The following is a 23903-nucleotide window of genomic DNA, read 5'->3' on the forward strand; positions in this document are numbered from 1 at the left end:
CACCTCCCTGCCTGCATACCACTGCCCCCTTTGTGTCCTCACCATTCTCTCTTTCACTTCTCTCTCTGCCTCACAACTCACTGCCTCCTCTCTCTCTTCCCCACCTCTCATACACTATCTAGCCTCTCAATTTACCTTACCTATTGGCCTTCTATGTCTCTCTTTTTATGATGTCCTCTTTCCCTCACCTTTCCCATTATTTTATTTCTTGCTCTCTACAATGCTCTCTCTGCCTCTTCCGCTCCATCTATCACCCCCTTTGCTTTCATCTCTCTTTCTATCTCCTTCACTGTTTCCGTTCGCTCTCTCTGCTTCCAATGTCTCGCTCGTTTAATACATCTGTTTTACCTCCGTCTCTCTCTCTCACTATTTCACCATTCTCTACTTCTCCCTTGCTCTTCCTCTGTATTAGCCTCATCTCTCTACCCCATCTGCACCTCTTTTCTCTCTACTTCTCATATCTTTCTATTTTTCATCCCACCGGCTCTACCTGACATGTCATTCTGTGCTTCACCTTTCTATTTGTGCTATCTCATTATAACTCACCTCTCTTCCTATCTTATTTCTCTCTAGACCTTGCCCCTCGGGTTGGCACCTTTCTTACCAGCCTACATTTAAAACTGCATGCCAGGCATCTTAAAACAAGCATTGGCATAACCAATAGGTCTTGCCTTTGGGACCTTATAAGTTTTTAGCCATGCAACAGTTGATGTTATTGCACCAAGGATATTGTGCTGCATAACTAAATACTTATAAGGTCCCAAAAGCGAGACCTATTGGCTATGCCAATGCTTGTTTTCCTTATTAGGAGTGGTATAGTGTCCCAGGTTGAGGGAGTCTTTCCAGTTACTCTTGTGTGGTCAATGGCTAGCGTGACAGACTGACGAAGGACAGCCTCGTCTCTTGATATTCCACCATGGATCTGATCATCAGTGATCAGAAAGGAGGAAGGTATTCTCTCCCGCCGAGAAAAAGGCCCACAGAACCACCACTTGATAAGGTTCTACAATGCTAAACCTTAGGAAATGGGGTGACGGTCCAGTTCTTTACTTATTCCTCGCACCTTTGTCTGGACGGCTTCCCACTCCAACGCAGTTGAGGTGCTCAATCCATGTTGTGCTGAAGCCTACTCCAGAGTCCCTTCCCATCTAAAAACTCTGTAAGATTTTATGTTGTTTCATTCGGTCTCCTTCATTTCAAGAATTGTGTAGCTCATCATAGTTTGCAAGCCATATTTTTGAGTATGTTTAGTCGTCTCCAAATACACAAGAAAGAATAGGGGGTACTTGCAGGGGCTATGCCCTATTATAGCCATAGGCAGCAGAGTTGGGGCACCTATATCGATACAATACTTCACTGTGATGTATCTTATGAAGTACGATTCCTCTTAGGCACACAAGAAGAAACCTCATTATATCTCATATGGATACCACATAATTATCCATTACCCCTGCATGACCAAAGTGAGCTATATTGGTGCGAGAGGGTTAGTACATTTACATATTATTACACCGTACATAAACATATCACTACAAACACCTTTGTTTCCAAAATAGTTTGCGGACTTCGTTTCACAAAAAGGTCTAATACTGTATAGAAAATGAGACAAAGTTATGCCCTTTGTCCTTTAAGATGGGCCCAGCAGTGTGCGGGTGCAAATGTGTGACTCTGGGTATGGGGAACAAAACACTTCGTCTTCTTGGGTGATACCACCACCTCTGCCAACCCAGCATCTCTGACAAGCACTCTCAGAATGTTAACGGAAGGACTGAGTGACTTACCGGCTTGATTGGTGGTGATATTCACAGTCACGTGCTGTGGAGGAAAAGGACTCTTGTTGGACACTCCATTCACGGCGTGGATCTCAAAAGTGTAAGGCATATGGGCCCACAGGCTGCTGATGAACACTCGTCCCTCGGCAAGGCCCAACTGCCGGGGTACAAACTCCACGTTGTCGTCACAGCGTGAGCAGCTTCGCCGGTCGGCCCGGCACTTCTTGCAGATGATGTTGTATGTGACGTCATCGCGGCCGCCAGTCTCGCGTGGCGGGTGCCACTCAAGGGTGATGGATGTCTCGTTGATGATGGAAATTACATTCCGAGGTCCAGAAGGGACACCTTTTGAGAGAGAAGAGTAAATATCAAACACTAATTAATTATTCGATTGATACACGGGTACACTGTCACTGAAGTTCAAGGAGATATTCTTCCTCTCTTAAACTGCCAAACCTCCATCTTACCCTGTTCTCACCAGTTGCATGAAAGCAATGATCAAACAGCATTGCAGGTACCTTTAGTAAAACATGGATTGTATCCATTGTTATTACATTTGTCTGTCTACTATTTCATTTCCCACATTCTTACTGAAATCTCAGATGCACACAACACCTAAAACAGGGTCTTAAAGTAGCCGAGGACCAAACATGGTACGGCACCATGGAATACAAGGTGCTAGGATTCCCATACCCCAACCCCTACTTCGCCCAACTTCCCCCACTCCCCCACATCCCTACTCCCACATCTCTTTCCACCACTACAGTAGCATACCACTGTAGCGGGTTCCCTCTTCCATGGCACATTATTGACACTTTCCACCAGGCCCGGTTCCAGGAATTTTTATTTGGGTGGGCCAAGGGTGCATTTGGGTGGGCCAATGCTTGCCAAAATTGTTGCTTCTTGTGGTAGCCTACATGATACAACGGATTGATTCTGTGCGTATACAGGGCATGTGGAGAGTTGTTTGAAAGTAAGAGCAATGTCTGGAACTAAGTGCAAACCCTCATATTCCAACAGGCCAGGCCCGATTATCCACTTTTCTACCATCCCTCTCCTGTGCACCTTATCTCACAGCTGACCTTGGGCCCCAGCCCCATATCAGCCACCATCCAGCTCCACTTTCATTATTCTTGTAAAAATCATTAGTAAAATCACCTTCAAACTTAAAACTGTGAATATAGCAATAAATATAATTAGCACACACTTTAAAATATGTTCTACAGTTGCCCTAATGACCCGACTGCTAATTAAATAAAACCGAAAGGCAATGACAGGGCCGGCTTTAGCGCTAGTGAGGTCTTTGTCGCCTCATCGATTACCTCTTTCTCCACAGATACCATTACTACCACCCCCAACAGTGCCCTTCACCTCTCCATAGTCCCTCTCTCCTATGCATTTCATTTGTTGTATAGCGCTACTCATATCAGTGTAGGGTGTCACAGTACTTTACACCACACACACGTTATACAGAGACAATGAATCATACAAGTATTTAAATCAGTCTATAGGGAATGTCACATAAGCTAATGAGGATTACAAGGTGTAGGAATCACATGTCATCCATACTGGTGGGCAGTATATTTTAAGAGGTTTTGGACTTCGGAAGCACAAACTCAGGATGTAAAGCACACCCCAGTGGTTGGGGGTTGGCTTTAAGAAATAAAAATGTATATCGACCCCAAACTCTTTTTGGCAACATTAAAATAATGAAAGACTGGGGAAGTTCTAACTATATAGTAACACAAAACAAGCATTGGCATAGCCAATAGGTCTCACCTTTGGGACCTTATAAGTGTTTAGCTATGCAACAGTTGCATAACTAAACACTTATAAGGTCCAAAAAGCGAGACCTATTGGCTATGCCAATGCTTGTTTTAACTGCTACAATCTATTTAAGCCTCACGGAGAACATCAAAGCGGCCGCGAAAGTGAAAGTAATCGCGGTAAAACGCGGCGCCCGTGCCCGCGCACATGCACTGTAGCTCTAGGCTGGCCTGGTAGCACTTTTTGGAGCCCTCTCAATAAGTCTCGCCAGACCAGCGCATGCGCTGGGTCAGGCGAGACCTAAAAAGTGAAGTTCTAATTATACCATTCATGTTTGAATGCAGTTCTTTGATGACAGTTCATAGGTCACTGTCCTATGTTCGGATTGTAATTTCTGAACTGCAAGTAACACAAGAATCCCTGTGACAAAGGCAGTAACCCACTGAGCTATCCACATAAAATACAGCCTATCTGCATTTCAAAACTACCAACAGGCAAAGGATTGCTCTCCAGCAAGATCACTAATCGCCAATTATCTGGACATTTTTATTGTTGTCTTGCATCCATAGCCATGAAAATGATAAAAACTATTTAAATGAAGCATACACAAAGTATGTGCCTTGCTGGGCCTGTGCAGATTTTAAAAATAAAAACAAATAGTAACACATTCCCTTAGCTACTCTGTTAGTCAAACTGTGTGTCACAGCCTGATCTGATAAGCAGCTACAGGGGGTTAGGAAAGGTGAAACAGAATAAACACATTTCTTTTCTCCAGGCTGAACAGAAAAGGAAATATTCACGTTGCTGGACAGTAGGCAAAAGTTACTCGGTGCCAAATTTAGAATTTGACCCCTTCGCCGAGCCCCTTTTGTACTTACACCACAACCCACCTCTCCAAAAGGAGTTAGGTGATTGGGGATGGCTGTGAGAAAGAGTCGAGGCCCAGAATAGGAAGAAAAACAACGTATGGAGAAACTTTTAAAATCATACTGCCCCTTTTCGCCTGGCCTTCATGTCCTCACTACGAGGACCAGGGCTCATGTTTGGGTGGGCCAGGCTCATCGTTGGGTGGGCCTGTCCCACCCGGCCCCCAGCTAGAACCGGGGTTGCTTTCCATACACCACAACATGCACCTTTAGAGGAACCTTAAATGGCCGCACCGCAGAAGTAAACACTAAGCAGGGCCGGACTAGCCGTAGCAGGCACTGGGCAATCCCCCTGTGCGCCGCACGGGTGGGGGCTGGTTTTGGGCCCCCGTGGGCCGTTTTTGTTACAGGGACGTTTTTACAGCATAGCTGCAAAATCGGCCCACTAACAAAATCGGCCGAAAACCGGGCCTGGCAAAGAGCTCGGCGGCACCCCCTGCGGGGAAAGGGGTGGGGGGGGGCGGCCGAGCACTTTGCCAGGGCCGGTTGTGGTTCCCAGTCCAGCCCTGACACTAAAGACCTCGTTACAAGGGGCTGTTCTGGGCCCCCCGAACAGAAGTTAGTGGCACCATTCTAATTATTAGTCCTGTAAGAAGACTGCGGCTTCTGATGGTTTCACCTGGACACTTTCCCTACTGAAAGCTGGAGAGATGTCGGGAGGAAATAACAGACAGCATGGGGAATGACAACAGGAATTGGGTCAGTGTTCCAGATTACCATGGAAATTCCCCATGTCTCAGGAGACACTCCTGACTTAAGACTTTATACCGTTGTATTGGCCATTTACACCTTCCCTCAGAATCACTCATGCCCAGGCTAGCTGGAGCAGAGCATGTACTCAAACAGTTATCGCCAGAAGAGTCTCCGCAATAGCAAAACCCCAAAAATATTTTACAGCACATTCAGCACACTAGTAAGTGCCACTCGGTCAAGGTTTACAGGGTGCGGCACACAGAAGCAAAACCGCTCCTGTGAGGGTGTGGCGTAATGGCCAGAGATGCCGACTTGGGAAGCAGTGAACCGAGTTGGAGACTCGGTGTCAGCTCAAAACCCTGTGATTCTGGGCAAATGACTTCATCCCCCCGACCCTAAAAATCAGCAATGTGACCTCGTATATTGTAACTGGTTCTCACAGGGACCAAGTGGGCCGAGTCTCTCCGATTCTCGAACCCGGATGAAATTCAAAACTGACATTGAAACGGCCTCCTAAAGGGCTCTAGATTCATGTCATTAACTGTACTGACAAAACTGATCAATTTATGAATAATTTATGGAAAAAAAGTTAAGATAATCCATGTCAGTGATTTAATTACGGTTTACATTTCACGTTTTACCTAATCTTGCACTCCATAAGAGTATTAGCTATTTCTACAATGTTGTGTTTCCATGTTTTCTTTGCGTAGCATATTATTCTTGCATAGAGCTTACTTCGAACAGGGTCGTCTCTAGGTGTTTATAACGGCCACCACTTTAGAGCACTGGAGCGGAGGCTGAAGGCCTGTCTCTCACAGTTTCTGACAGTGGGTCAGAATGGTGTTCAGAATACATGGTCATCCAATCCTTGGCCTCTCTGCAATGTGCACAGAGCAATGGTCATGTATTCCAATAATACTTGTTGTTCTGCGCAATTGTGTGTAGAAGAGGTACTCAGTTGTCAAAATATTGATAAGGCAAAAATATAATAATATACAGTGTTTACGGGGGAGAGGGTGTGTTGTGCATTGGGGGGTGAAGTGAAAGAGATGCAAAGAAGTACATTCAAGAGAATGTGAAAAGAAGGTGCTGGAGACAAAAGAGATGAGGGGCAAGGTATGCAGATGTGGAGAGGAAAAGAGTGAACATGTCTAGCAGAGAGTAAGCACAACAGGAGTGATTGAGACAATCTGAAGACCAGTACTCCTTCCATAGGACTGAGTATTTTTTAATTCACAGTCTCACAATTTCAGATTTGAAACATTTTCAATATTAATTATTTTCAACAAATTAATTGTTGTTACAAATATATCCTAAACATCTAACAACCACTGACAAAGTCAATAGTCCTGCCTGGTTTTAAGCATAAATCAGTTGCTGTGATATATAACTGGAAGAAATAACAAAAAAACTCAGAGAGTAACCAAAAATGGGGGTGGGTGGAACACTATGGGAATCACAGAAATTAGTTTACGTATTTAAGCCACACCCTTAATTACATAGGCCACATCCCTTTTATAGACACCTCAATTTTTGTATCCCCTTAAAGCCCTGGGTGCTCATGTAAAGCGCTCCAATACCTATGGGTTGAGTTTGTGCTGGATACAAAAAAAAGAAAGTACATGTGCAGTATACTAAACATATTAGCTATGAATACCAATAGAGAAATGGATATTACCAAACATTTTTGATATTTCTCAATCTTATTACAGTTATAAATTTATGTGTAAACAAAAATAGGTGTGAGTGGTGCAGTGCGTGATAGAAAGAGTGGAGCAAAACCCTATGTTTCTTTGAGTGTATAGGAAAACGTTCCCCAAATACAATGATGTTTGGCTAGTTCAGTAAAAAGGGGAATGCCTAAATGCACGTTTACCCCAACCAGATACCTGTACATTGACTAGAGCATGAACGATTCAGAATGTGTATAATTCGGGAAATGAGCCTACGTGTGAAAATCATTCACATTCGTTGACCTCCTGGGAGCACACCTGTGGACTGTGAGAATTACACAAAACAGAGAAAACAAGGTGAATCAAAGGCTAAAGCGTACAATTGCATAATAAACTTCTATTTTTGTGACGTGGTCGAGAGGAAACATAAGCTTCAATCTAGAACAGCTCGATTATACAATGCACTGATCATTGAAGCATCCAATAGCGCTTCCTACCAGCAGCTCCCTACCACAAATTAACACGTGCCGCCAATAGGCACCCCAAACAACTGGGATACAGCTCTCTGGTCTCATCCACCAAAAACGAACAACGAATTAAAGCTGACATACTCAACCTACTGGTCGCACACCTCCACACTACCTAATCAGAGGAAACGTTTTAAAATGAATCCCCAAACTTCAAAAGGTGCGAGGATGTAACTTTAGTGGCATATTGTGCGATATGCAAAACACACAGGATGATGGACGGAATGTTGCACATTGGCAAAACATTCACCCCCAGTCACAGATCTGGGTTTCATCCATCATTATTTTGCTCACCACGCCACCCCAGTTCAGACACGACCATATGCAAATCAGTCTTGGGTTTAATCCATCGTTATTTTGCTCACCATCTTGTGTGTTTTGCTGTTCGCCCTATGTGGGAAGGGTATGCCCAGACGTGGGTCCCGTGCTCACTACGCCACTGGAGTCAGGCTATCCTGGCTGAAGAGGGGTGAAACCCCGAAACCGGTCCTAGGATGCTTGATTCCGGTCCAAGGACGACATGGCTTGGCAGTTCGGGCTGGACTGTTCCCATGAGGCACAGGGTCAAGACTGATTTGCATATGGCCATGTCTGAACTGGGGTGGCGTGGGGAGCAAAATAACAATGGATTAAACCCAGATCTGTGACTGGGGGTGAATGTTTTGCCAATGTGCAACATTCCGTCCATCATCTTGTGTGTTTTGCTGATATTGTGCGATATACCAACGTCAATTAACCCCTTCGCCGCGGCGGGAATTCCGCCGCGGCGCGGGGGGGTGCGGGGGGGCAGCGCGGCGGGCCTGTGCTCATGACGGAGCCGCTCCGTCATGAGCCACAGTTGAGCTGTGCTCATGACGGAACGGTTCCGTCATGACTCCGCCCATTTGCGTTGTCGCCCCGCACAGGCGGGGAAACAGCGCCGCGCAGGCGGAGCGGCCGCCGACAGGATTGCCATGACGGAACCGTTCCGTCATGAGCACACGGCAACCGTGGCTCATGACGGAACGGTTCCGTCATGAGCAGGGAAGGGGTTAACAACAACAATAATCAGTGTACTATGCTATGTGGCTGTTAGCAAAACTGGATGTCTATACTTCCGTATTAAAGAATGAAGGCAACATCTAAACAGCAACAGACTGTTGCCAGGACACAAGACACTTTTCATGACAGGTTTAGAATATGTTGTTCTTTTCAGGCACCATTAGCATCAGAGAACTAGAGCACACATAAAGGTCAGCAACCAAATTAATTAAAGTGATGGAAGACTCGAGTCACAGCAAAGAGAGGCTCAGTACGGCGGGATGGTTTATTTTACAGACAAGAATCTAGAAAATAGATTCCATTAATCTGTAGAAGCGTATGACTGGGCTGTATCAGGATCTTCAGGTGAAAATGTTCAGTCACAGAACACAGTAGGAACCATTATAAACCATTAGTGCTGGGAGGATGAGCGTTTACTTTTTGAGAAAAGAGCATATTCAGTTACAAAGAAAATGAAATAATACATTCAAATTAAATGAAACAATACATTGGGCCTCTTTTCTTTTGGTTTCTCGTATTATCTCTAAGCCCAAAAAAAAACAAATCTTGCTCTCTTTTCCCACATGGGCTCCCGATTTCCAGTCACACATCTCTGACTGTCTCACTGCAGTTCAACATTGGATGGCCCTCCAGCCCCTGGTGCTCATCTCTTCCAAGGCAGAAGCTGTCTACTTTCTCTCCACCTCTACTCACAACAAATCTTCAAATGCTGTTCATTTCCCTCTAGACAGCATGACCTTTACCTCTTCAGCTAGGAACCTAGGTGAACTATTCATCTCTTTAAAGCATGGAAGAATTAATTAACAAGCCATGCCACAGCAGCATGTGACCAGGTCATGAACATATGAGAAATACTACCATGCCTCCTACTGCATACCACAAAGACACACATTAATTTACTAAGACTCATCAAACTACATTATATGAACACTCTTCTAGTAGGCCTACATCAATATATTTTTACCCCACTATATAAGGTGCTTAAGTTCTCAACTAGGACCTATTTGGCTTGCACAGACATACAGACCTATTTAGTTTGTCATAAAGCTGGATGGCTCTCAGCTCAAAACAAGACCAACTACGAGCTCTTTGCTAATGTGTTCAAAGTTGCTCACGGTGCTTTCCCATGCCGCCTTAATGACATCATGACTTCGTGACTTGCTGAACTCCCTGCAGAAGAACAATGTTCCTTACCCTGTAAGCATCTGCTCGTAGTATGTAGTGCTATAGATTCACATGCTCTGCCTACTCCTGCCATCTAGAGTTGGGCCTGGACGATTGCAAGTTATTTTTCGTAGAAGTCTTTCGAGGCGCGAGGTGTAGTGACTCATCCCTTAGTTGGAAATCCGCATGGGTATTATTTCCATGGTAGATGGTTTTTTTCCGGGAAAGTGTAAAAAAGCAAGAAAAAGGACCTGCCCTGGATTAAAAACCATTCTATGGTAAGAGCTAAACTTGAAAGATGAAAGGGAACTGAAAATATTTACTGTGAGGGCTTACATTTCTTTGAAAACAGCCCCAATTATGAAACCCTATTTGCAGGTGGTGTCCTCACCTCATTATTGTTTTTAATTAACACGATTTAGATTAAATCTTTTTCACTGGCTTTTATCTGAACCCGGGGGCCACCGTAATGTGGAAAGTATTGGGGCGAGCTTTTGTTATAATTTTTCAATACAAGACACAATCCATTTCCTCTTTTTTTGTGATCATTTTAGTATTCTAAAGCAGCATTATATCCTACTATTACTCAGAGGTAAAAGGTTTTTTCAGGTCAAACCCACTCTGATTTACTTACAGACGCTGCAGTCTCCTGTAGTTCCTTTTAGTGTGGCCTGCTTTTTGTCAGGTACATTGAGATTACGAAAACAATTCTTGCCCCTTTAAAGGCTGAGACGCCCTGGCTGGTTTTAATCGATAGTTGGTGATAAAGTTAAGGAAAATATAAGTTTATTCACTTTGCGTACCATAGTAATTGGTTTCTTTTAGGGCAATAATAATTTAGCACAATAAAAGTTATCCTAATGTTGATTAGGAGGAGTGCCGGGCATATTGGTATTGTGTTTCGGATAATTTTATTTGTTTTTTAGAATGTTTTTAAGATTGTTGTTTATTTGGTTTTCATAATTTTATTTTAGGGATGGTGTTTTTGTGGGAAATTGATGAATTGTATTTATTTTTATACATTGTATTCTATGGAAGTAATGTTCGATTGGTGTGTATCCTTTTATGGATTACTGTTTTATCTGAATAAATTCTATTTAAAGTAAAGTAAAAAAAATTAGCATGGAGTGGTGAGTGAACACTATATGATGCACATGTTTATTGCATGAACAGGATCATGACTTAAGGAAAAAAACGGATCTGTGATCAGAATCACACGTGACTGGAGAGATGGGCGTGCGCTAGTGAATCTACAGTACTACATGCTATGAACAGTAATATATGTGGTGACTAGTGTGTGGATTTTACAAATGTCTAGACTAAAGATCTTAGAAATATCGGCCTAACCACTGCCTGCTCTTTGGCAAGAAGTAGTGCTTAATAAACGTGTGTGGTGTTGACCATATGGCATATGTTGGCTAGGGGAATGCTCCCTTCCCTAAGAAGGACATGGGAGCAGCGTTCTTTTGAGTAGAGTGAGCCCTAGGATTAACGGGGAGGACTTGTATGGCTTTGAGTTAGCAAGTCTTGGCACACTTTTTTTTATCCATGTAGCAATTCCTATTTTGGAAATAGGCTGCCCCTTTTGAATTCTTTGCAAAGGCCACAAACAATAGTTCTGCCTTGCAAAAATGTGTAGGTCAGTCTAGGTAATACATGAGAGTGTGCTTTAAGTCCAGGGTATGGCGTGCACTCTCTGCAACCGAGCCTGACAGGAGAAAGAAGACTGGCACTCTTAAGACCAGTTAAGGTGGAATGGGGAAACCACCTTATGAAAAAACTTAGTGTTTGTCCTAACAACTACCATGTCTTTGGAGACATCAAGGAGGTCTTCTTCTATTCCGAAACTTCACCAGGACCCTCTTAGACAGTTAAACTCCAACCACAATTGGAGGGAGAACGATGTTGACCCTGTCAGGTAGGAGAGTAGCCAAGAAGCCCAAGACAAACCTGCCTAGTGGCGGATGGGTCCTAGGTAAATTTACATTAAGGTATAGATGAAGGGCTTCAAAAAGAGGTGGGGTGATTGTCAGAGCATTTTCAGGATTGCGAAGTAGAATTTCTCTGATCACTGGCTAGTGCGCACAATATATGCGGTAACTCCACCATCACCTCTTCTGAACATTCCTGCATCTGGGAAGCTTCCATCTGAATAAGAAGGCCCTTTTCGAAGAAGAAACCTGACTACTGACTCCTAACTCCTGGCTTCTACTGGAATAAGAGTGACACGCAAGGACTCATGGATCCCTGATTCTTATTAGCCTACAAGTACCAGATCTGCTCTCCATGGGTAAAGTGGTTGGCCTCCTATTTACTTGCTTCAGGGACACTAAAAGAAGATGAACTTCTGACTCAAAAAGGGCCCATCTGTCTAAAGATAACTCTATCCTGCAGAAGGCCTGGTTCCAGAGAGAGCAGGTCGACTAGAAGCCTACTTCAGGGGCTAGGGGTTGCAGGACTGACCAGGAGATGCTTTCCCAGAAGCTGGAGACCAAGCCTGAAAGTAAAATCTTTGTCCGAAACTAACTGCTTCATGTATCCAACCTATGATTCATCGGGGTCAAACTAAAAGTGCACATTTGTCCTGCAAACTGATGTTTTTACAAAGTGCATGACTTTTTCATGGTGCTTTATGCCTCAAAACTCCGAAAATATTCATATCTCTGGTTTGCTTAAACTGAGTTCCAGAATCTTAGTGTCTTCTGCTCATTAATTGCTTTGGGAAATGTATTGCTACCAGGGTTTGAGCAGAGACTCTCTCAGAACAATGTTGTGACCTAAATAGAGTGGATTTATTGGGTTGGCATGAATACCCCCTTCCCAATTCAATAAAACCAATTCTGAAAGGAATGTTTAGTTTGCAGTCACTTGTTGATCACACTTCTATTCAGTAACAAAGTTATGACTTCTAGAAACAAGCATTTGCAATGCAATAGGTCTCGCATTTATGTGAGTTTAAGCTATTGGCATTGTAAATGACAATGCCTTTTATTTATGTTTTAAAAACAAAAACAAAAATAAAAGGCATAGTTATTTGCAATGTCAATAGCTCAAACTCGCGTAAATGCGAACCTATTGCATTGCAAATGCTTGTTTAATATGCAAGTCGCTGAATTTATATAATTATTGTGAATTATGGAAAACAACTGCCCGGTGTGATAGTACTCCCGTGAATTTTAGGTACTGGGTACGGTGCTGTGCACGCGCAATGATAAATGTTAGAAGAAATTATGTAATCTCACAGACAGTGTCCATCAAGTGCAGTCAGGGAGCCCATCACTAGAAAAATGAAAACATTCCCAGAGTGTGCATTGTGTACGTCACCCACGTGCAAAAACGCGCACACGGATGCAAACGTAATCAAACAAATGCACACTGATACACACTTTCACACACAAAATACACACATACGCATAAACACACATGTAAACACAGTCATTCACATACATACAACGATTTGTATATGCACAGATACACATACAATGATGTACAGACACAAAGCAAATGTCACTTTACATACACACAAAAATACACACAGGCAAACATGCACACATGCATGCACACAGTCACATATACATACACAGATTATCCACACACACATGGAAACACTCAAACACGTATGTATAAAGGACAAGTTACAAACTTAACTGTCATTGTGAAATAACTTGGTACATGTTGCGTTATCCGCAATACATTTCTAACTCTGGTAAACCCGTAAAAGCTAAAAAAAAAAAAAAAAAAAAAAAAAAAAACCTAATTATTTGGAAAAGAACTCAGCTGTTTGTGTATAACGAAGCCGTGACGTCAGGTGAAACAAACATAGGTTTGGGTCAGTCCCCCTTGTCTCCCTTCATCCTGAAATTAAACTTAGAAACGCAGGATAGTCGACCAAAACTTAGGCCTAAAGTGTGGTAACTTCAGCAAGTCATAACAGTTTTCTATTTAAATAACAATCAACGGCGCGGTGGGAGGTGTAGGGTTCTAAAAAAAACATACAAGCTGTAGCCAGGGACAGGACGTGCTGTCAGACACTGCAATTTTAAACGCCATGTAACTAACACAACATAATGTTTAGGCTAATTGTTTTACTTTCGTGCTCTTTGGAAATTATGTAGCCCTTGAAATAGGAATCGGTGAAACATTCGTGCCGGCCACTGACCCAAGGTTCAGGCGTGTTTAGAACCCGGGCGCCTGGCCTAAGACCACAGGCTCCTAACATGGACAAGCGCAGAGCGGCCTGAAACGAGGACCAGTGGTAGGTCGATAAAAAGGGTCACAGGATCGGCCAGAGGTCGCACATCAAGCAACCCAGACCAGACAGAGGCCACGAACCGAGCAACCCGTACAGAGATTCTGAACCGAAGAACCAGGACCGGAGAGAGGTCGCGAACCAAGTGCATGTACAGGTGAGACCCCACTTGCAGCACGGAAATCGGAGTCCGTGTACACTGTGGGGGGAGCCGCGCATCGCGATGGTGGATCAGCAAAGGCCACGCACGGGCAAACACCATAAACTTCACACCGGAGCTCTTATCCCACGCGTCGGGCACACAGACTCCAGAGCAGAAGCAGGGTTATATGCACTCTCAATGTGCATGAAAGCATTGTTAGAAATTAATCACCGTCTAAAACAAGCTGTCGCCATTGCCCAAAGGCGGCCGCTTGTTTATATTTGCATCGCGCTTTCACTTTCAGTGAAACCGCGATGCAAAAATAAACACGCAACTGCCATTGCCAAAGCCGACTAACAAAACATAGTGCTTACCAACATGAAGGAGTCAGTGTAACGCCGCAAGTAAAAGAGCCAGTCCTGATGGGCAGTCAAAAAAGGAGACAGGGCGGTAACAAGGCAGGACTAAGAAGCCTCATATTGAATCGGAAGCCAGCGTATACAAAAGAAAATGCCACCAGCCAATGAAAAATATAGGCGGGGCTTCCACACCACTTCTAAAACATACATTACTACAGCATGCCTCGCAGAGCGAGCCGAGCATGTGCTGCAACGCTAGGCTTGACATAAAAAAGGAACTCGAGCCAAACCTCCATTTGCTGATGCAAAGGATATACAAAGTAGGTTCAATGCTTCTAACCTGCTCCAAATTGTTGGTGACAACACTTCAGCCTATCAGGAGAGAAAGCTTCTCAAGAACCACAGTAACTCCTTAAACACACCATAAAAGAGACGACAAGTGACTTGTGGGTAAAAACATATACCATGGACAGGGGTAAAGCACGAAGTTAGGGGAACCACTAGCGAAACAGATTCCAAGAAAGCAAAACACACCCAAGCAAGATATGTTTTAACTGGAAATAAAAAGAAGTCTAAGGGTAATGTGGAAAACATTTTCAAGCAAGGAACATATTTGAAAGCGTTACCATGTCTCAAACTTTGAAGTTATTTCTTTCAATGTTGTTTTATCGGCAGTTTAGCAATTCAGCCTCAACATCCTTTGGAGCCCACTGTTGGCATTTCCAAGCCATTCTGGGGAGTCCAGAAATGATAACAGAATTATTGCTTCATATTCATCTTGCCAGATAAACGAAAAGACGTCATGCTCAAAGCCAAATACATATCACATGCAATGATAGAAAGGGTATTGCATATCGCCATCATAGTTTTAACTTATGTTATTCTGATGTAGTGGAAGAGAAATATGCTTCTGTTTTTCGATGCAAAGAACAAATGTACCCCTGGATTGCTATAATGCTTTATACATGGACTCAGCTGGCTCTTAGCTTTACTGTCCGCATGATGCCTAGAACGCAAATGAGCATTTTCACTGCGGGGAATCAATTCACTAATTATCTATGAAGGATGAGGTAAATTTCCAAGAGCCATGTTTGACCTTTAATGTCTAAACCAAATGGCCACCAAGGCCATTCATTTAAAAATCAAAGTCCCCTTTCCTTTTCCACTTTTAAGTTAATTACCAAATGCCATAAATGCTTCTCAACGAGGGAGGCAGAGTTTGGATATCCTGACTCCCAAGGTAGCATAACCATTCACCATTCCTCTCATTTCACCAGAAATCCTGGTGTCAGTGCGCACTTATTCCAGCCTGGTTGCTCTTAGGCAAGTTTACATTTCCTTACATAGGTTTTTACATGCTCATGAAATCTGTCCTTGAATGGTAAAGAAACATCAGGCTTCAAATTATAAAATTGATAATCAGGAGCCTCAGCTACACAAGATGCAGCAACCAGCACAATTTTAACATGCTGCTCTCCCTTTCTAGTGGGAGGGATGCTCAAAAAGACCCAAACCTCCCAACACTGTTAATGAGGCAGGAATAGGGTTGTGACTCCTTGCAAAAAGTAGCAAATATGGGCTGGAGGTCTCTACAGACACCTAACCTCCTTCCCTCCATCTGCATTAGGGACAAGAGTCAAAATACCACAAACCGTATTGGAGAAATGCCAAATTTGGAGAATTTGCACTTTCCAAATGGCGACCACCTGCTATTGGTAGGCAAGAGCAATTTACAACTACAGAAGCAGTCAATAAGCATGTGGGCATATCATTGTGAATCACATGTGGGGAGGGGTGTCCATGGCTGCCCTTTCCCCTTCCCAACGGTTCGCAAACCTTGAACCATGATTAGTAGTGACTATCACACTTCCGAATTCCATTTGTGCACTGTCAATTGTGACTTTTGAGTCACAAAGTCAATTGCATTCGTCCTGCAATGCCAAGTAATTCGTGCAAGAGGTTTTTCATTAAGATCCCAAGTGGGAATTCCAAACTCTAGGCCTGGGTCCAGTATGAACACTCAAACCCAACAAGAGATCCAACTCAACAAGAGACCCCAAGAAGACACGTACAACCAAGTTAGGAATCAAACCTAAACCCTGGAGATAAAGTGACATTCCCAATATCATCCGACGGCAGAGGCGCCACCCAAAGGAGACAGTGTCGAGCAAGTTAAGTTACCACAATCTGCACAGTTAAGAAATCCAACACTGGTTGGTTAATATCTTGCTTGGTAGATTTTGAAAGTAATTTTCAAGTTGCAAGGACAATAGGGGCATATTTGCTCAATATCAATGGTTTCATAGTGAAATTGGCTAACAAATCATTGAACTATAAAATGATATGTGTGCTTTGTATAAAGACATTGGCCATGGAAGGGAGAATTCTAAGGCTTCTGTGTGCTTTACCTGAGCCCTGAAATCACTGAAATGCAGATATTCTAGGTCATAGATAAAATAAAGTTTTTTCTGCTATAATGGGAGGATCCGTGAGCTTTTGGCTAAATTGGTGATTTTAGAACGTGGGGACCCGGATTATAATCTGGAAACTGATCAACATTTAAGAGATTCTGGGTGTAACCGTATAACTCTTTGTCCCCTTACAAATTGTAAAAAATTTAAAATATAATTGTAAAGGTGATAATTCAAGTGGGTAAAAACCTCACTTATTACACATCATCTTTCAGCTCCTCTTTGCTGTACTCGGTCTCCAGATAAATTTGGGATTTATAAATGCGAACACATGCACATTTTGGGCTTTACTGTACCACATGGCTAGCTCCAACTGTAGCAGATCACTTCAAAGCAGAACCTGTAGTATGTTGAACGCAATGCTACACCCAGAAAAGAGTGGGGTGGTGAAAGAAGGAGAAATGAGGTAGAATCAGGAGTAAGCAGCCTTGGTATTTTCAGATTCAGCACTTGGGAGTGCCAGTTGTGTGCCCATAAGGAAAACTTTGGGCTCCTACATATATTTTTTAGATTTACAAATTAAAAAGGGTAAGCATCTTAAGCACCAGATTAAAAAACTTTAAAGAAAAACTAAGCCTAGAATTTCTGTAAAAGCCTCAGAGACAACCAAGAGATACTTGTGAAGCAAGGCCATCAAAGGTTACCACTGCACAAGAAAACACTCCAAGAATTCAATTATATCTTCAGATTGATTGGTCCATTTGACTGTATTAGCGCATAAACTGATAAAAAGAGTGAAAATAGGTTGGGTCAATCAAAACAATGTTGCACATATTATTGAAATGTCAATTTTCCAGCTAATTCACTGGCTGCAATGTTTACAGACTTTTGATAAACAATAGTTAATGTATTGGATAATGAATATTGGTGTGGCTCACTGGTTAGAGGCGGCAGACCCGGAAGCAGAAGTCGGCCCGGGACCAGGGTTCGATTCCCGACGCGGCAGGGTCTTGGGCCAAGGTCAGCGGACACGATAATTCTCGCCTCGGTGCCTACTCTAACCATGGATCACACTCAGCAACTCTGGGCAATAGCTTGCTTAATCTCCACTCACGGCCCCATCAGTGCCGGGGATGCTTGGTCTTCACCTTGGAGATGCCCAGTAGGGACCATCTCACAGGGAAAGCCAGGATGGGTTCCCCAGCAGCACACAGCGCCGGGACACTCTTGGGAGTAGCCGCGCGCTCAAAAAATACCCAGTAACATAACATAACATATATTGCCAAAGTATTACTGAACAATGAAATGTAGGAAGATGAAAAGTGTACATTTTGGAATATGGTCCACTGTTCATAGATTGAGTTACTGAGTCTTTTTAATGTTTGAGTTCTTCCTAAAAAAAACCTATTAATTTATTAGACTTTAAATGTAGTGGGTTCTGGCTGGTTTCTTTATTGATTTACCTTCTAGGTATATGCTGGTGATGAACACAAGCTTCTAGAGGAACCTGGGACAACATTTTACTTTAAGATTCACTACACCACTAATACCCAATGTTGTGTTGTACATTGTCTCATTGGATATACCTCACCTTCTAGTGTTCGTCTTGATAGAGAGAGAGAAAGAAAGAGCAGTGCATGTATTAGCATGGGGGGGGCTCAAGTTTTGTTACGCCACTGAGAGAGAGAGCGAGAGAGAGAGAGAGAGAGAGAGAGAGAAAGAGAGAGAGAGAGAGAGCGAGAGCAAGAGAGAGAGAGAGTGAGAGCAAGAGAGAGAGAGAGAGAGAGAGAGAGAGAGAGAGAGACAGAGAGAGAGAGAGCCTGTCAATGAGCGCCCAGGTTGACTGTTACCAATAACACAATATTTTGTCTCACATTTCTTAAGAAGGCTATCCGTGTGATACCATTTACTCTTGTTGTAGCAGTAGTAAAATATAGGCTACTCTATGTGCAAGCACTCTAGTTGTGTGGCTCTGAAGACATTAAGATCAAAGTTAAACCCCAAATTGCCAAGGTTCGGTTTGTTGTGACATAGATAAAAATAAGTCCTATCCCTTGGGTAAGACACAAACTCCACTGACTACCAGTGGAAGCCAGAATGAAGTATTTGTATGTTTTTTTCTTTCTAAAGTCATGAAAGGACATCCCCCAACCTTCCTTTATTTACAAATAAAATCAACTTCTTACCAAGCCGCTATAACTTTACGCTAACTTCTGATTGGCTACAGAATATTGGAGGTAGAAGATTTTGTCCAATGGACTCAGATCTAGCGTGCTCTCCCAGGCGAACCTCATTCAGAAGCACATTTTACAACCTTTAGCTCGGAACTGAAGGCAAGCCTAGTTTAGTCCCTCTCCAGTCAGGCGCCATGCTCTGACAGAATGGCACCTTGAGACAAGGTGATTAGCACAGAGGTGTACACCTGTTATACTTACCCAAAGAGTGTGGGGTGTGCACGTATTCAAGAAGAAGCAAAACAAACATCTGTCTCGCCCAAGAAACACTGCCCCTGTTCTCTCTCAAATCACAACTCAATGAAAAGATATCAGTGGATGTGAACTATTAATGGGAAAATATGTTCTGGGAAAAAAAAAAACTAACTGAAATAAGACATAGGAGGCAACTGGGTTTCTTGACACCTTTTCCCTGCTTGTCGATGACTATCTTGAGAAATCGCTTTAATTTAAATTGATGGTATCAAGCTCCTTGTACAGCGGTGACATACAAAAACATATGCGCTTGGTGGAATATTGGGCTTGTAGACAGGGAAACAGACGAAGATAAATGTCAGCGCAAGTCATGACGAGTTGGTGTATGAATGGGAGATGACCACTGGGGGAATGATTTCATTAATGTCGTGACGGAGCCTCCAGTTGATCGTGACCAGAGAGTTCTGTATCTTGCAGGTGGGCTTCAATCGATCTTGGTTTCAGTCAGAAGCAGTAAGCACATTGGGACTTGTGGCTCCACTTTCCACCAGTATAGGCGTGTGGACATATACCTCTGCATGCCTACTGCTGCTGGGTGAGAAATTAGGCGCGGCTGAATGTCACGGTGGGGACATGGGGTAATTTGGTGGCTTTACCCTCTATCTGGTCATGCGTTATACACTTGTCAGTTTGTTTTAATGTTTCAAGGTTGGCACTTACTTGGCATTGAGGTGTTGGGACACAGAGAAGAAAAGGCATAAATCCCCATGTTTGCAGCACCACAGGCGAGAATGGTTCAAACTCAGTCACTCATTCCAATAATTGAAAACACACCACACTAACTGACTAAGGAAAAGTAATACCATTTTGCCAATTGTGAAGGTTTCATATAAACCCTGATAAGCAACGGGTAAAACTCTACTACATGCAATCAAATTAAATTGGAGGGCCACAAGATCCTGTCCTGTGTGGGGCACTACTGCAGAGATAACATGCATCTATCGCATGGGGGCAGTGGAGGGTATTCACCGTGCTCCACGCCGACAAGCCCAAAACACACAAATGCAAGCTATGGGCTGGCTGCTTCGGCACGTAGAGAAATGCAGAACGCTTTGCTAAACAAAAAACGTGCAACAACACAAGAAACAAAGAAAGTAGGACTCCCTTGCTGTAGGCCTCATTGTCTTCCTTCCCCCATGAAATATAAATTGAAAGCCTAACTTAAGCAGAATGCACCTTGAAAGAGCTCCCGCCAATTAGACGTACGGCTCACCCCTCGCCTGGCGTTCACCAGGCGTGAACTCAAACTGTCAACGGATCTCACCCAGCTTCTCCTGAGAAATAGAGTATAGCGTATCTGCCTTGCCCCTCCCTCCCCATTCAACGCTATTTCCTTTTTTTTCTCTTAATTATGTTCCAACAGGCACTTCCAGGCCCTCTTTGATCTGTTGCCACGGTTACTGAAGAAGAAAGTGTTTTGTTAAAGCGTTCAGAAAACTGCTGCTGAGTTGTTTCTTTCCATTTTTTTTCATGTATCAATTTCGTCTCAATTTTTATTTAATGTGGTTTGCTCGCTTCGCTCCTTGGCCGCTCTCTTGCAGTTGAAATAAACACCAAGCTGCTGTGACCCCTCCACGTCCCTCCTGCACGCGTCTCCCGCTTGACAAGCACCCGGGGGTGATAAAATGGGAACCACTTTAAGCATCTGGATTGATCATACTGGGATATTAAGGAGAAAATTTAACAGCGGGTGGTGGTGAGGGGTCAGGACTGGCGCTGACCCCCACCAGATATTGATTTTTCATAATCATGAAATAGGGAAGTGTGAAAACATTGGTGAACTGGCACACCTCCCTCCACAAAGAATTGTTATTATTTTATTTAAGTGTTATAGATATTATAAAGCAGCAAAAACAATATGATTAGACAGTGGGTTGTTAAGGCGTAGCCAGATGGGGTAAAACCATCTACCCGTATTAGTTGATTGCCTGTACGAATGGACTCCGGCAAATCATGTTTTGAAGAATTCCATTTTCAGAGTTTTCTTGAATCAGACTTTGGTTCCACTGTAATTTGGGGATCCAGGACATACCACACGTTAAAGCTCACTGCTCCCAGAGATACGCTGCTGTGATTTTAGCCACTTGTGTGGGTATTGTGGAACCAGGTGTTGCTAGCAGGAACAAAGGTTTCTGTTAGGGACATTAAGTAGGACCAATGTTTTATATGTTTGCTGTTCCAATTGATGTCAAGAACGACGGCCTACCTTTGTCACTAGGAGGAACACCAGGGCTGAGGGTGAGGGCATTAAAAAGGATGGAGTTTAAAGACTAGAATGTGAAAGTGCACTGTTCCACCCTTTATTTCTTACTTGTTCCAATGAAAGTTTGACTGTGTTCATATAATGGTCTTTCATCTCTGAGGCAACAAGACTACCAGCTTTAGGGCCTCATGTAGGTAGCCAAATACCGGTCGGTAACGGCCGATTTTCGGTAATTTTACCGTTACCGACCGGTATTTTGGCTAATGGTATGTAGGGGGACAATGTTTGCTTTCGGAATTTACCGAATCGGTAAATACCGATTCGGTAATCACCGACTAGTAACGAATCGGTAAAAATTACCGACTCATTACCTACATACGAGTTACCACTTCTTAAATACCGAGTCGGTACGGCTCGGTATTTAAGAAGTGGTAACTGGTACGCTACCTACATGAGGCCCTTAGTGTGTTATCTGCCACAATTCTAGACTCTGCGTGTTTGAACTGCACTAAAAGCACTCCATCTTTCCTATTTGACATGAGGATGTAAACTTCCAGGTATGAATGCCTATTTGGTTGCAGTTTTCTAAGTCAACGGTACATACTTTTCGACTGTACTATGGAAGATGAGATCTAGCAAGCCAACCATGCTAAGATCCTTGCTGCCCTCCATACTAGTGTTAGTGGCGGTTCTTAAAGTTAATCTTCGGTGGGCTCTATGGCGTGTTGCAGGGTGCACTGTAAGGGGTGTGGGACTGCCCGAGTTTTAAATGTTTTAAACGTTTTTAATTGCGCCTTTGTTAATACCTTGATGCCGCAAAATTATTCTTCTGTGTGCACTACTGCATGTTGCAGGGTGCACAGTAAGGGGTGTGAGACTGCCCGAGTTAAAAAATGTGTAATGCTTTCAATCGCGCCTAGGTTAATAGCTCAACGCAGTACTTGAGGACTCTTTACTTATTTGCAATTTTTGAAAACTTACCGCGACCATGACAGACCTGACTGAGAGTCCTCCTCTGGCGTGGAGACAACCTGTTTGGAAGCACCATTATGTCTTTGCTCCAGTAGGAAAGTCAACGCCACCATTTGGTAGGGTTAGCAGTCCAGTCACCCTCCTGGCTTCTATATCTTTACCATGGCGACACGCAGTGGACGCAAACAGAGGGCGCACCACTGGTGCGCTGAAGGCAAGCCTATCGGCACCCGTGCGCATCTGGATTGCGGACAGTGCAGGCATGCTGCCCAAAAGGACAGCGGCAGGATTCAAAGATTGGGGCGCGATGAGATGATGGCTTTAAGAAGGGAAACTTGTACAGGTATGCCACTCACCGTCATTGGGGGAGGGGACATGGAATTTTGTTCAGCAGCCTGTGGCTTCACATTCAACACCTGGCCAGAGCCTAAGGCTATAGAGGGAGAACACAGTTCCCTCCAGACCAATTGAGATAAAAGCATGCCTTATCAACTGCAGATCCCTACCGAAGCATGCATCCAATGTTTGTCAATCCCTAGAGGATAACGAGTGGGATATAATGTTCCTCACTTAGACTTGGCTCAGGGATGAAACAAATCCAGATGTGGCCTTGGCGATTCCCTCAGGAACAGGGGTGGCGATAGATAGGGGGTGGGGTAGCCATTGTTTATAAGGACTCTTGGAAGATTGCCTCCTCCAACCTGGGCCAGATAGGCAACATCAAAGGACTTATATTTTGTATTAAAATTAGCCCCCTCCTTCTCCTTTTCGGGGCTGCTGCTCTATAGGCCACCAGACTGCCTACACAATTATACGCCGAAACTAGTAAATTGCATTGCCTAGATGTCCACATGCTATGCCAATTTCACGGTTTTGGGGGATCTTAACCTACACAGTGACTACCCCATTGCCTCCACAGTATGCATTTTACAACCACACTCACTGGCTGTAACTTAGTCCACCTGGTGACATCCCCCACCCATAAGCCTGACCACATATTAGACTTCATGTGCTCTAATCTGCAGGAGCGGAGGGTCGATAAGCCGCTGTGCATAACCTGGATGGACCATTTTTTGGTCCCTCTCCGGTTTTCCCTAAGGATCAAAGAGGCCGCTAAGGCAATAGCTTGTGAAGTTAAAAGGAACTGGAGCAAGGTCTCCACTGAAACTCTGGGCCCAATTCTTGACAGATCAAGGCCTTAATTTGCGGACAACCCCGACCGAGGCGCAATTGGTTTCAACAAGTGGCTGACGTCTGCACTGGACAAAACGGCCCCTCTGAGATATGCCACCTCATCCAGACCGGCCTCGTCTGCACTGTGGTTTTTGTGAGAAGTTAGACTGGAAAAAAGTAGGTGTAAAAGGCTGGAACACGAGTGGAGAAAGTTGTACTTACCTGACGTAAAAAGTGCGTACAAAAAGGCCCTGAAGATATACCATAAACTACTAAATTCTAAGAGAAGGGAATACCTGGCAGACCATATCGCTAGCTCGGAAAACTCCTCAAAGGAAGTTT

General features: G+C 43.7%; 1 protein-coding gene across 1 annotated transcript in view; it reads right to left on the reverse strand.

Moving 5' to 3' along the window:
* The window catches only part of LOC146785328 (ephrin type-B receptor 1), a 793299-nt gene that overhangs the window by 272404 nt on the left and 496992 nt on the right, over positions 1 to 23903 (reverse strand). Inside the window, exon 5 of the mRNA XM_085634314.1 lies at positions 1782 to 2117. Coding sequence (XP_085490440.1) covers positions 1782 to 2117 — 336 coding nt within the window. The remainder of the gene's footprint in view (positions 1 to 1781; positions 2118 to 23903) is intronic.

The sequence above is a fragment of the Triturus cristatus genome, chromosome 11 (assembly GCF_964204655.1).
Source record: "Triturus cristatus chromosome 11, aTriCri1.1, whole genome shotgun sequence".
NCBI classification, from domain to species: Eukaryota; Metazoa; Chordata; class Amphibia; order Caudata; family Salamandridae; genus Triturus; species Triturus cristatus.